This window comes from Taudactylus pleione, unplaced genomic scaffold (genome assembly GCF_031769625.1).
Source record: "Taudactylus pleione unplaced genomic scaffold, aTauple2 ptg000523l, whole genome shotgun sequence".
Classification (NCBI taxonomy): Eukaryota; Metazoa; Chordata; class Amphibia; order Anura; family Myobatrachidae; genus Taudactylus; species Taudactylus pleione.
In genome coordinates, this window is record NW_028284925.1 from 2,767,788 (window position 1) to 2,783,603 (window position 15,816).

The window sequence follows — 15,816 nt, forward strand, 5'->3', positions numbered from 1 at the left end:
GAGACCCTACCGCAGGGTCTCGTCGCAAGCCTGATGGTCGCGATGGTCTTGACCACAGCTATGCAAGCGGCCAGGAGGCCGCTCCAATATTAGGTAGGAGGGCCCTGATTCAGAGCGAGCGCTCTGCCCCCATAGCTTTACAAACACTCTGCCCCCATAGCCTCACACACCAGGGCCGGCTCGAGACATGTTCGACCAGTGCAGTCGAACAGGGGTGCCACCCCATAGAGGGCGCACCCCTCCTAACGATCCTGATTTCAGTGGGACAGTCCCTTTTATCGGGCACTGCCCCGCTGTTCCATCAACGGACCAAAGTGTCTCGCCAGTGGTCGGGAGGTTGGGCACCCCCACCGATGCTGCTGAGAAGTGGAATGCGCGCGGCATCCATTCAGTGCAGGGAGAAGGCTGGAGGAACCCAGCTACTGACGGAGTGCTGGGCTCGCCCCCATCCTGACGTTAAACGGGAGGCATGCCATATGGGCACGCCCCCAAATGGCGTAATTTAGGGGGATATGTTAATTAGGCCACACCTCCTCCTCCTTTTCGGATGGGTTAAGGGGCGTCAGAGTCCCTGTCTGCACAGAGCGTGGCTACTCCTGGAGCCGGCCCTACACACACACACTGCCCCCATAGCTTTACATACACTCTTCCCCATAGCCTCACACACACACTGCCCCTATAGCCTCACACACACTGCCCCCTATAGCCTCACTCACACACTGCCCCTATAGCCTCACTCACACACTGCCCCTATAGCCTCACTCACACACTGCCCCTATAGCCTCACACACACTGCCCCCTATAGCCTCACACACACTGCCCCCTATAGCCTCACTCACACACTGCCCCTATAGCCTCACACACACTGCCCCTATAACCTCACTCACACACTGCCCCTATAGCCTCACACACACTGCCCCCTATAGCCTCACTCACACACTGCCCCCTATAGCCTCACTCACACACTGCCCCCTATAGCCTCACACACTGCCCCCTATAGCCTCACTCACACACTGCCCCTATAGCCTCACACACACTGCCCCTATAGCCACACACATACACTGCCCCTATAGCCTCACACACACACACTGCCTCCTATAGCCTCACTCACACACTGCCCCTATAGCCTCACACACACTGCCCCTATAGCCTCACTCACACACTGCCCCTATAGCCTCACTCACACACTGCCCCTATAGCCTCACTCACACACTGCCCCTATAGCCTCACACACACTGCCCCCTATAGCCTCACTCACACACTGCCCCTATAGCCTCACACACACTGCCCCTATAACCTCACTCACACACTGCCCCTATAGCCTCACACACACTGCCCCCTATAGCCTCACTCACACACTGCCCCCTATAGCCTCACTCACACACTGCCCCCTATAGCCTCACACACTGCCCCCTATAGCCTCACTCACACACTGCCCCTATAGCCTCACTCACACACTGCCCCTATAGCCACACACACACACTGCCCCTATAGCCTCACACACACACACTGCCTCCTATAGCCTCACTCACACACTGCCCCTATAGCCTCACACACACTGCCCCTATAGCCTCACACACACTGCCCCCTATAGCCTCACTCACACACTGCCCCTATAGCCTCACTCACACACTGCCCCTATAGCCTCACACACACTGCCCCTATAGCCTCACTCACACACTGCCCCTATAGCCTCACTCACACACTGCCCCCTATAGCCTCACTCACACACTGCCCCTATAGCCTCACACACACTGCCCCTATAACCTCACTCACACACTGCCCCTATAGCCTCACTCACACACTGCCTCCTATAGCCTCACTCACACACTACCTCCTATAGCCTCGCACACACACTGCCCCCTATAGCCTCACTCACACACTGCCTCCTATAGCCTCACTCACACACTGCCTCCTATAGCCTCGCACACACACTGCCCCCTATAGCCTCACTCACACACTCCCTCCTATAGCCTCACTCACACACTGCCTCCTATAGCCTCACTCACACACTGCCTCCTATAGCCTCACTCACACACTGCCCCTATAGCCTCACACACACTGCCCCTATAGCCACACACACACACTGCCCCTACAGCCTCACACACACACACTGCCTCCTATAGCCTCACTCACACACTGCCCCTATAGCCTCACTCACACACTGCCCCTATAGCCTCACTCACACACTGCCCCTATAGCCTCACTCACACACTGCCCCTATAGCCTCACTCACACACTGCCCCTATAGCCTCACTCACACACTGCCCCTATAGCCTCACTCACACTGCCCCCTATAGCCTCACACACACTGCCCCTATAGCCTCACTCACACTGCCCCCTATAGCCTCACACACACTGCCCCTATAACCTCACTCACACACTGCCCCTATAGCCTCACACACACTGCCCCCTATAGACTCACTCACACACTGCCCCCTATAGCCTCACACACTGCCCCCAATAGCCTCACACACACTGCCCCTATAGCCACACACACACACTGCCCCTATAGCCTCACACACACACTGCCCCTATAGCCTCACACACACACACTGCCTCCTATAGCCTCACTCACACACTGCCCCTATAGCCTCACACACACTGCCCCTATAGCCTCACACACACTGCCCCCTATAGCCTCACTCACACACTGCCCCTATAGCCTCACACACACTGCCCCTATAGCCTCACACACACTGCCCCTATAGCCTCACTCACACACTGCCCCTTTTAGCCTCACACACACTGCCCCTATAGCCTCACACACACTGCCCCTATAACCTCACTCACACACTGCCCCTATAACCTCACTCACACACTGCCCCCTATAGACTCACTCTCACACTGCCCCCTATAGCCTCACACACTGCCCCCTATAGCCTCACACACACTGCCCCTATAGCCACACACACACACTGCCCCTATAGCCTCACACACACACACTGCCTCCTATAGCCTCACTCACACACTGCCCCTATAGCCTCACACACACTGCCCCCTATAGCCTCACTCACACACTGCCCCTATAGCCTCACTCACACACTGCCCCTATAGCCTCACTCACACACTGCCCCTATAGCCTCACACACACTGCCCCTATAGCCTCACACACACTGCCCCTATAGCCTCACTCACACACTGCCCCTTTTAGCCTCACACACACTGCCCCTATAACCTCACTCACACACTGCCCCCTATAGCCTCACTCACACACTGCCCCCTATAGCCTCACTCACACACTGCCCCCTATAGCCTCACACACACACTGCCCCCTATAGCCTCACTCACACACACTGCCCCTATAGCCTCACACACTGCCCCCTATAGCCTCACTCACACACTGCCACCATAGCTTTACATGCACTCTTCCTCCCTAGCCTCACACACACTCTGCATCCTATAGCCTCACTCACACACTGCCCCTATAGCCTCACTCACACACTGCCCCCTATAGCCTCACTCACACACTGCCCCCTATAGCCTCACTCACACCCTGCCCCTATAGCCTCACACACACACTGCCCCCTAGCCTCACACACTGGCCTAATAGCCTCACACACACACTGCCCCCTATAGCCTCACACACACACTGCCCCTATAGCCTCACACACACACTGCCCCTATAGCCTCACACACACACTGCCCCCTATAGCCTCACACACTGGCCTAATAGCCTCACACACTGGCCTAATAGCCTCACACACACACTGCCCCCTATACCCTCACACACACACTGCCCCCTATAGCCTCACACACTGGCCTAATAGTCTCACACACTGGCCTAATAGCCTCACACACACACTGCCCCCTATACCCTCACACACACACTGCCCCTATGGCCTCACACACACACTGCCCCCTATAGCCTCACACACTGGCCTAATAGCCTCACACACACTGCCCCTATAGCCTCACTCACACACTGCCCCCTATAGCCTCACTCACACACTGCCCCCTATAGCCTCACTCACACACTGCCCCTATAGCCTCACACACACACTGCCCCCTAGCCTCACACACTGGCCTAATAGCCTCACACACACACTGCCCCCTATAGCCTCACACACACACTGCCCCTATAGCCTCACACACACACTGCCCCTATAGCCTCACACACACACTGCCCCCTATAGCCTAACACACTGGCCTAATAGCCTCACACACTGGCCTAATAGCCTCACACACACACTGCCCCCTATACCCTCACACACACACTGCCCCCTATAGCCTCACAAACACACTGCCCCTATGGCCTCACACACACACTGCCCCCTATAGCCTCACACACTGGCCTAATAGTCTCACACACTGGCCTAATAGCCTCACACACACACTGCCCCTATGGCCTCACACACACACTGCCCCCTATAGCCTCACACACTGGCCTAATAGCCTCACACACTGGCCTAATAGCCTCGCACACACACTGCCCCTATAGCCTCACACACTGGCCTAATAGCCTCACACACACACTGCCCCTATAACCTCACACACACTGCTCCATAGCCTCACACACACACACACTGCCCCCTATAGCCTCACACACACACTGCCACCATAGCCTCACACACTGCCCCCTATAGCCTCACTCACACACTGCCACCATAGCTTTACATACACTCTTCCTCCCTAGCCTCACACACACTCTGCACCCTATAGCCTCACTCACACACTGCCCCTATAGCCTCACACACACTGCCCCTATAGCCTCACACACACACTGCCCCTATAGCCTCACACACTGCCCCCTATAGCCTCACACACATACTGCCCCTATAGCCTCACACACACACTGCCCCCTATAGCCTCACACACACACACACTTACCCCTAGCCTCAGTGATGGGCGTCTTGGTATAGCGATGTGGTTGCCGTGTGATTGCATTTATTAGCATATTTTCGCAGCGAGCGGGTGTGTGCGAACGCAGCCTTGTGAACTACCTGGATCAAGCCCATAGTGTATTGTGCGTCTCTGGTACCCAGGAAAAAGTCCTATAAATGCATTATCCTATTATGTTCTCACAGCACTAAAGAGTAAGCAAAGTCACTATATATCCATTTAGTAGTAATAATATAATTCTGTAATATTAACAGTGTAACAATAATATGTACAAAATAAATGGAGGTTTTTGAAATAAATCCACCATGTTCTCCCTAACTCCTTGGGATGTAAGTAATGGTCCTGATTTGGGGTAGACGGTCCCTATGCCCAGACCTACAGTGTGATTCAATTCTCCGCAATTGCTCACTTTGCAGCAAATTACGGTAACAGCGCAGATTTTCCTGTACACCTCTATGTCCGCACGTTGCAAGGAAAATGGTAACTCCCAGCCATTGGTTTTTTAATGAATTGTCGCCTCCCCCCTAGAGAAAGGAGGGAAGTTGGTTGGGCTTTCTCAGAAAGTGGGTGTATTTGGGTATGTTTAGGGTGAATTAGGAATGTGATCGGCATGAATTAAGGGTTGGGCTTATATCGTGGGATCTGGGGATGGGCTTCTCTACCCAGACAGGCAAATAGTGACTGACAGTTTGACAGACTTGCTTTGCAGGAATGTACTGTGTGGATTGGTGGATCCCTACACAGAGGTGGGGTCAGTGATGTCATCATTGTTCACATGACAGCAGTATCAGATCCCATTAAGACACTACGGGCCAAATTCAAGAGGTTGTCTGTTTTGGGAACAGTACAAACTCACACTTTCTCACATTTTTAAAAAGTGTGAGTATGTCCTGCAACTCGCAAATTTAATAGCCTGCAAACTTTGCAGCTCGAGGCTACTACATACGTGATTTTAGTTGAGTTTTGGACAAGCATTAACAGGCGTGAGGTATATAGAAGCCATCATAGATCAGTGAGATCCGTGACAGCTTCTGTGTGTTTTATAAAAAAAAAAAAAACATGCAGCCCCCCCCCCCAATCACAAAGCATAACCAGCCCCAGGCTTTATAAAGCCTGTCCTGGTTCTAAACATACAGGGTCCGAAATGCATAGGGGGCCCCTGTATATTAAGTACCAGCACAGTACTTTGCTGAGCCCGCCCTGGTTGTGGAAAAACTGGGGACAAATCGAGTAGGGGCCCCCTGTAATCTCCATAACCAGCACTGGACTCTTTCTAGCTGGGGGATGGGGGGTGGGTAATGCCACAGCCAGGGAAAAGCATTACTCCTGACCGCTAGTCAGCCCAGGCTGGGGAACCCTGGGGAGTTGGGAACCCCCCCCAATAAAGGGGTCCCCCTCTCCAGGGAACCCCAGGCTTCGTGGGTTCTGGCTTGATAATGTCAAAGTGTAGTGTAAAATAGAGTTGTAAATATTGTCTTTAGCTGTGGTACTACATGTCCCAGCAAGCCTCCCCCGCATGCTGGTACTTGGAGAACCACAAGTACCAGTAAACGGGGAAACCAGTGAAAAGGTTTTCCGTGGCTGAGGCATTCCCCCCCCCCCCCCCCTTCCCCGCTAGAAAGAGTCCGGTGCTGGTTATGGAGATTACAGGGGACCCCTTCTCGTTTTGTCCCCTGTTTTTCCACAACCAGAGCTGGCTCAGCAAAGCCCTGTGCTGGTTCTTAATATACAGGGGACCCCTACGCATTTTTTCTCCTGTATTTTTAGAACAGGACAGGCCGGGGCTGGTTATGCTTTTGGGGAGGGGCTGCATGTCATTTTTTTTTTTTTTTTAAACCATCGGTTTTTAGAATTCCATCAGGTTTGACTTTTGTAAATTTGCAGTTTGGGTTGATTTCCATTTTTTTTCAAAACTGACTTTTAAATATACTCTTTATAGTGTCCTTATAGTGTCCTTATAGTGTCCTTATAGTGTCCTTTAACCATCAGAGGTAGCATCACAGAGCACTTTGGAAAATTATAGTACAATTGTGCAGGATATATGCAGTTATTGCGGCAATGAGGGTCAGTCACTTGTGCTCATGGGGGAGGGGTGTGAAAGCAGGGAGTCCTGAGTTGGGGTGCTGCCCCCTAGCTGCCAGCCTCATCTCCCCAATCTAACATTGTCGGATTTGTCAGTGTTAGACATGGGACACTTCGTCCCCCCCCTGCCTCTAGCAAAGGGTTGCTGTATCTAAAACTTAAAAAAACCGAGACACATTCGCGGGATTATTCCGACGCTGTCGACCCGCACCCTGTTACATACTGTATAGCCAATAATATGGGCATTATATTTTGCCATGAAGGCGAAATACAGGATGTACATAGAATTTGGTTGTGTTTGGACATTTAAAGCACCAACAGCTAGCCACAGATTGCCTTCACTTCACAGCTGGCTGGAAGCAAATGACGGCCGTCCGCCGTTGACGCCATGACATGGGACCCTGGGTAACGTGTCACCCGACCAGTCAGGAGCATCCTACGCTACTCCACGGCCTCTTCCACAGAACCAAAACATTTGGGCATCCCGGAAACTATTTTCTGGACGCAGGGGCACATACTCCGAATCCAGTACAATGCCGGTAAATGTGGGACGTATAATATCCCTATCCTAGCACAGGTTCCTTTCCTCAGAGCAGGACACAGAGGAGTCAATCCAATTAGGTGCGAATTGCAAGTTGCTATTTTCACTTTCAATTCGCATTGCGGATTTTACATACATCTAAAAACATATCCAAAATTCGACCATATCTCACACAAGACACTGCTAAAACTCTAATACATGCACTCATTATTTCCCGCATTGACTATTGCAATAGTCTCCTTAATGGTCTTCCCAAAAACAGGCTATCGCCATTACAATCCATTATGAATGCAGCTGCAAGGCCTATCTTCCTTGCCAAACGTTCCTCGTCTGCTGCACCCCTGTCAGTCCCTCCATTGGCTGCCGGTTTTCTAACGTATTCAATATAAAATACTTTTACTTACACATAAGGATATTAACCAAACCACACCAACATACATCTCTTCACTCATTTCAAAATATCTCCCAACCCGACCTCTCTGCTCAGCACAAGATCTGCGTCTCTCATCCCCGCGCATTACTTACTCCCATTCACAGTTACAGGACTTTCTTCGTGCTGCACCCACTCTATGGAATGCCTTACCACGCACAATAAGACTTTCCTCTAGTCTCCAATTCTTCAAGCGTTCCCTGAAAACTCACTTCTTCAGGCAAGCTTATCAGATTCCAGAACCAACTCTCACAGTCCACACATAACCTTACATATTGTCTTTCTTTCACATCCTCCTGATATTTGGCCGACATTCCAGTGTGAATGGATCATGCAGCCCACCAAGAAACTCTGCATTCTGGTTGGATCAAAATGCAATATATAGCACTTATCCTTGTGTATCAATGCCTATTTCCCTATAGATTGTAAGCTTACGAGCAGGGCCTTCCTACCTATATATCTGTCTGTTATTACCCAGTTTTGTTCTATTTATGTTTCCAATTGTAAAGCGCTATATAAGAAACGGTTAATAAATAAATAAATAAATAAATAGCTAATTCATTTTGCAATCCAATTTGCAACTCGCACTGAATCAGTCAGACTGAATTCGCAACTTTCCACTCGCACCTCCCTGAGGGTGAGAGATGGAAAGGAAAATCTTTATTATAAGGTTAAAATGTCAGGATACTGTGCTGAACCCCTTGGACACTCCCCCCCCCCCCCCTCACCCTAATGACTTATTAGGCATTTGGAAGTTTCCAATTAGCTTAATTAGGCCAATAATTACTTTTTGCGTAAAAAAAAAAAGAATACTCAAATTTTCCCAAAATAAACTTTTTAATTAGTTTAGGCACCCCAAATTTTATTTCAATATTTTTTTAGTTGAATAATAATTGTTTTTTATAATATATATTTTACATTTTTCAAGGTGCCCTCAAAGTACCCCAAATCACCCTTTTTCCATTTTTTTTTTTTTTGCATTTTTCCTTTAATTCGTTTGAGATTAAATGAAAAAAGTTTTTTTTTTATCATTTTCTTGCATTAAAAAAAACAACAACAAAAAACACACAAATCAGCCATTTGACACTATTTAAAAACCTACAGTACTTAAACAGCCTTCTATACGGTCCTGGTAACAAAATTATCCATTTTAGGGGGTCCAGCAGGGCCGGTGCAGGATATCTTGGCACCCTAGGCATTTCTTCAGCCTTACGCCCTCCCCCCCACGCCTCCACCTTCGATAGCTACACAAGCCCTTATACAGTGCCCCGAGTAGTGGCCCCCCTATGCAGTGCCCCCAGTAGTGGCCCCCCTTATGCAGTGCCCCCAGTAGTGCCAGCCGTAGTGGTCCCCCCTATGCAGTGCCCCCAGTAGTGCCAGCAGTAGTGGCCCCCCTTATGCAGTGCCCCCAGTAGTGCCAGCAGTAGTGGTCCCCCCCTATGCAGTGCCCCCAGTAGTCCCAGCAGTAGTGGTCCCCCCTATGCAGTGCCCCCAGTTGTGGTCCCCTCATGCAGTGCCCCTTATACAGTGCCCTCAGTAGTGCCCCTTATACAGTGCCCCCAGTAGTAGTCCCCCACCTATGCAGTGCCTCTTATATAGTGACCCCATTCCTACATCCCTGTACTAATGTATGGGGAGTGTGGAAATTAACACAGACGGACTTAACTTAATCTCCTGCGTTAAGTATATATAAACAGTACATTTATTAAAAAGGTCCTTAAAACTGTTAGTTTGGTGTTGATGAATAGGCCCCTTATTGACATTTTGTGGTCAGAGGGTTGGGCACTGTAGAATAGTGGAGGACGTAAACCTTGCTCGCAGGAGAGGAGACTGAGGGCCGGATTTAGAGGTGCACGCAGATCCCGTCGCAACTGTGACTCCATAAGCAACGGTTTAGTAAAAATATCTGTTGTTTTAGCTGATGTCTTGTGCGCAGAGTCGCCCACCTCCGGCATCTCACATCCGCCGCTTGCGCACAAAAGACGAAACATTAGTCGCACATCGAACATCTAAGCAACCCTGTGCCGTCTCAGAATGTTTCTCTCACCTTCTGTAGCTGCGAACGAAACAATCAGCTCCTAACTGCCATGTCTCAGGCTGTGTATGACAAATGACAGTTAGGACCTGATTGGCTGGAACTTTATCTCTCTCCAAGCTTTGATAAATCTCTCCCAGAGTAGTAAAAAAGAGTAAAACCTCAGCGTTTGGGGATTTCATATTTAATGCACATTTCTGATAAACCAATCATGGAAAGAATATAAATAGGCTTGTGGTCACCATAACTAATGTGTCATTGTCTTCTGTACTACTTTAGTGAATGGAATATATTGTTTAATGTCAAGTTTATAATTATTCCAGTTTCTATACGTCACCTGGCGCCCGCTCTGCCTACGCCATCCCCAGGATCACCAGGTGCATGAGCTGAGAATTCCTCCCTGTGGTCCTGGGAAGCTATTTAGGTCCAGCTTGTTTCCATAGCTTTCTCCTGTGCGGAATGTACATTTCCCTCCCCATATGTCCCTGGACACGTGTTGTGTTTATATCACCCCATACACTGTGTGCACAGCAGATAGGATGGAGACTGCTCCCAGGGACTGCATTCTGGGGGGTGATATTATATATGTAAGTTATCTGTGTAAATGAGGTGCCAGGGATGTGCCATCCTGTAACCCCCTCCTTCTCCCCCAGGTCTCCAGTTCTACTTATAAACAGAGGAGTGAAGAGTTTCGGAAACTATTCAAGAACTTGCCGGAGTGTGAGAAGCTGATAGTGGGTAAGTGCGACTCGCCCGTCTCAGGGAGAGGTGCGTGTGTCTGGCTGTGTTCTCCTCAGATACATCCTGCATGTGTGGTACCCAACCAGAGCGTTGCTGTACAATAGAGTAGTTCCTGCAGTGCCCGGTCTGTTACCAATCCTGGCAGGGTACATCATCATTATATTATAATATTGGGGTAATCTGCCACTGTCTTGTTTAAGGGGAATCCTGTAAATAGAGATATTGGGCCTGATTCAGCAGCGATTGCTAATGCAACTACATACGCAGATCAAGCGATTGTTAGTCATTGCGCATGCGTATAAGGGGCACTGCACGCCGGCTGCAATTGCGCTGCGATTAAGTATGCACAAAGGAATCTATCGCAGAGTGAGTGACAGGCTGTGAGCGTTTGGGGGTGGTGACGGGAGAGTGGTCAGAAAAACTGAGGCGTCTGTCCGTCTGAACGCCGTTGCTTGGGCGTGCATAAATAAGCCACTGTGATTGCATACGCAGCTTGTTAGCTCGCTGCGTGCGAGGAGACTTGCAGCGTCTGCGGCCGGTCAGATCTGGTGTACATAGGACCTCATTCAGAGCCGCTCGCAAAATGCAAGTGCTCACTCTGAATGAGGGCAGCCGCTTCACATTTAAAATCCGGCCTCTTGGCCGCTCGCTAAGCTGTGGGTGACCACCCACAGCTTTAGCGAGTAACCAGGTTGATGGTCGCGATGGTCGAGACCATCGCGACCATCGGGGCTTGCAACGAGACCCTTGTGGTAGGGTCCCGTCTGCCGCAAGCCCCAGTGAGCTTTCGGCTCTATTAGAGCCGGAAGCTCACCACTGACATCACGAGTGATGTCAGTGGGGCCGCCCCCAAACGGCAGGCGTTCCTTCGGGAACGCCTTCGTTTGGGCAGCCACCCCCCAACCCGCCTACAAAACGGGTTGAGCTGTCGATCACCATCGACAGCCGCCCCTTTTGTAGTGAGCCCCGAAGCAAGAGAATTTCTCTCTCGCTCCGAGGCTTGCGCTGGCGCAGTGTGGCCGCTGAGCGTGCGCAGGACCCTCACATCGACCCACTTGCGAGCGCTCAGCACTTGCGAGCGGGTCTGAATGAGGCCCATACTGCGTACCAGTGCAATGTGCGGCGATGGTTCTGATGTTTACACAGAAGAGCGACATTGGACGGATGTGAGAAAGCAGCAGTGGGCGTATTTATGCCGGCTGAACTTTGGAAAGCATTAGCATATTTTCGCTGCTGCGTTCCGTGAAATTCGCAGCTGCGAACGCAATAGCGACTCTTACTGAATCAGGTCCATTGTCCAAAACATGATCCAAAAAAAAGGTTCAAAACTGCAAAATCACCAGACAATATAAACCGTAATACTAGGATAATTAACAGTATTGTATATGTGTTATTTATATATAAAAATTGTTTTTATATGTGTAGTTCCCAATTGTGAAATGTTTGACCTGTCCCGTTTGGGAAACTGAGACACAGATGACCAGGGACAGACCCACAGGGCCCAGTTCTAGAGCGGAGAGTATCCAGAGGCTGGAGCCAGGGAAGACTTGTCCATCAGGCTCTCTCACATCCATCAATCTCTTCTTTTAGTTATACACTACTCATGTGATATTTTCTTGTGTAGAGTCCCAGCATAGCACATGTTATAGCATGGGCAGTGATCAGGTGACAGACACAGAGCTCCCCAGCAGGGGATACAGGCTATTCCAGGAGGTCAGGGAAGCCACGCGTCGTCCATAAGTGACCTGGCATATAGGACCACCGACCATTGAGGATAGAAATAGACAGGATTCCCTGGTGTTCATAATGAATGGGGAGGGGGACCGCACAAGAGGCCTGAGGGGCTGGGTCAGGGGCCACACACAGTCTCCAGTGACATTTCTATGTCCATACTAAGCTGTGTCAGGTCACAATTACACATCTCACTGCTCGGCTGGGGCTTTCCTGCCGACTCGTCAAATGTCAGCATCCTGTAGTGGGTTAAAGAATAGTCCAAAGTCATCAAAACAATCATTTTACAGCTTTTGTTTGTACTGCAGCAGACATTTTATGGAGTGTATCTGAAGTGCCTCGTGCCTCAGTGATGTCACCAGTTCCTAGTGAATTGATGAGGTGCCTATCATGGTCTTCTGGGGAGCAGCATAATGTAGAGAATTCCTAAACATGGCTAAATCTATACCTCCTGTAGCAGGGTGTGGCCACTGTTCAGAGGGTGTGGTCAGCATGTGGGGAGGCGTGGCCAGATTACAGGGAGGCGAGGTGAAAGGGAGGGTCTCAGAATGTACCGCCTCCAAAGATAGAACCAGCCTATTGCTTCGTTAACCTATTTTCTCACAACAGAGTTTTCCTCATCTTCTAATTTTGAGATCTATGTACTAAGCCTTGGAGAGAGATAAAGTGAATGGAGATAAAGTACCAGCCAATCAGCTCCTAACTGTCACTTTAGAGGCTGTGTTTGAAATATGGCAGTTAGGAGCTGATTGGTTTGTACTTTATCTCTCTCCAAGGCTCAGTACATAGACCTGTATATTCCTTTTCTCACACTTTGGGGTTCCCTATATCGTCCAAAGTGCGTCTAGTACCTGGGGAACATTCTCTCTTACTACACCACTGATAATAATGAGGCACCGCTCTGGTTGTGCCTCACTAAGTTACAAAAAAGTGTAAGAGAAATCAAACATAACTGAGGTTTTTCTGTTTTCCCCAGGCGTCTGCTGTATGTATCTTATTACCGAATGTCTGCTGTATGTATCTTACATTACCAGGCGTGTGCTGTGTGTATCTTACATTACCAGGCCTCTGCTGTGTGTATCTTACATTACCAGGTGTCTGCTGTATGTATCTTACATTACCAGGCATCTGCTGTGTGTACCTTACATTACCAGGCCTCTGCTGTATGTATCTTACATTACCAGGCGTCTGCTGTGTGTATCTTACATTACCAGGCGTGTGCTGTGTGTATCTTACATTACCAGGCCTCTGCTGTGTGTATCTTACATTACCAGGCCTCTGCTGTATGTATCTTACATTACCAGGCGTGTGCTGTATGTATCTTACATTACCAGGCCTCTGCTGTATGTATCTTACATTACCAGGCGTCTGCTGTGTATATCTTATATTACCAGGCCTCTGCTGTATGTATCTTACATTACCAGGCGTCCGCTGTATGTATCTTACATTACCAGGCCTCTGCTGTATGTATCTTACATTACCAGGCGTCTGCTGTGTGTATCTTACATTACCAGGCGTGTGCTGTGTGTATCTTACATTACCAGGCCTCTGCTGTGTGTATCTTACATTACCAGGCGTCCGCTGTATGTATCTTACATTACCAGGCGTGTGCTGGGTGTATCTTACATTACCAGGCGTGTGCTGTGTGTATCTTACATTAACAGGCGTGTGCTGTGTGTATCTTACATTACCAGGCGTCTGCTGTGTGTATCTTACATTACCAGGCGTCTGCTGTGTGTATCTTACATTACCAGGCGTGTGCTGTATGTATCTTACATTACCAGGCGTCCGCTGTATGTATCTTACATTACCAGGCATCTGCTGTGTGTATCTTACATTACCAGGCCTCTGCTGTGTGTATCTTACATTACCAGGCATCTGCTGTGTGTATCTTACATTACCAGGCGTCTGCTGTGTGTATCTTACATTACCAGGCGTCTGCTGTGTGTATCTTACATTACCAGGCGTCTGCTGTGTGTATCTTACATTACCAGGCGTCTGCTGTGTGTATCTTACATTACCAGGCGTGTGCTGTGTGTATCTTACATTACCAGGCCTCTGCTGTGTGTATCTTACATTACCAGGCCTCTGCTGTGTGTATCTTACATTACCAGGCCTCTGCTGTGTGTATCTTACATTACCAGGCCTCTGCTGTGTGTATCTTACATTACCAGGCATCTGCTGTGTGTATCTTACATTACCAGGCGTCTGCTGTGTGTATCTTACATTACCAGGCGTCTGCTGTGTGTATCTTACATTACCAGGCGTCTGCTGTGTGTATCTTACATTACCAGGCGTCTGCTGTGTGTATCTTACATTACCAGGCGTGTGCTGTATGTATCTTACATTACCAGGCGTGTGCTGTGTGTATCTTACATTACCAGGCCTCTGCTGTGTGTATCTTACATTACCAGGCCTCTGCTGTGTGTATCTTACATTACCAGGCGTCTGCTGTGTGTATCTTACATTACCAGGCGTCTGCTGTGTGTATCTTACATTACCAGGCGTCTGCTGTATGTATCTTACATTACCAGGCGTCTGCTGTATGTATCTTACATTACCAGGCATCTGCTGTATGTATCTTACATTACCAGGCGTGTGCTGTGTGTATCTTACATTACCAGGCCTCTGCTGTATGTATCTTACATTACCAGGCGTGTGCTGTGTGTATCTTACATTACCAGGCGTGTGCTGTGTGTATCTTACATTACCAGGCCTCTGCTGTATGTATCTTACATTACCAGGCCTCTGCTGTATGTATCTTACATTACCAGGCGTGTGCTGTGTGTATCTTACATTACCAGGCCTCTGCTGTGTGTATCTTACATTACCAGGCGTCTGCTGTGTGTATCTTACATTACCAGGCCTCTGCTGTGTGTATCTTACATTACCAGGCCTCTGCTGTGTGTATCTTACATTACCTGGCGTCTGCTGTGTGTATCTTACATTACCAGGCCTCTGCTGTATGTATCTTACATTACCAGGCGTCTGCTGTGTGTATCTTACATTACCAGGCGTGTGCTGTGTGTATCTTACATTACCAGGCGTGTGCTGTATGTATCTTACATTACCAGGCCTCTGCTGTGTGTATCTTACATTACCAGGCCTCTGCTGTGTGTATCTTACATTACCAGGCCTCTGCTGTGTGTATCTTACATTACCAGGCGTGTGCTGTGTGTATCTTACATTACCAGGCGTCTGCTGTGTGTATCTTACATTACCAGGCGTGTGCTGTATGTATCTTACATTACCAGGCGTCTGCTGTATGTATCTTACAATGCCAGGCGTCCGCTGTATGTATCTTACATTACCAGGCCTCTGCTGTGTGTATCTTACATTACCAGGCGTGTGCTGTATGTATCTTACATTACCAGGCGTGTGCTGTATGTATCTTACATTACCAGGCGTCTGCTG

At 49.3% G+C, this 15,816-nt stretch overlaps 1 protein-coding gene across 1 annotated transcript in view; it reads left to right on the top strand.

Moving 5' to 3' along the window:
- The window catches only part of GRAMD1C (GRAM domain containing 1C), a 237,016-nt gene that overhangs the window by 73,517 nt on the left and 147,683 nt on the right, over positions 1-15,816 (top strand). The window contains exon 3 of the mRNA XM_088450779.1: positions 10,584-10,668. Within this exon, the coding sequence (XP_088306905.1) occupies positions 10,584-10,668 (85 nt within the window). The remainder of the gene's footprint in view (positions 1-10,583; positions 10,669-15,816) is intronic.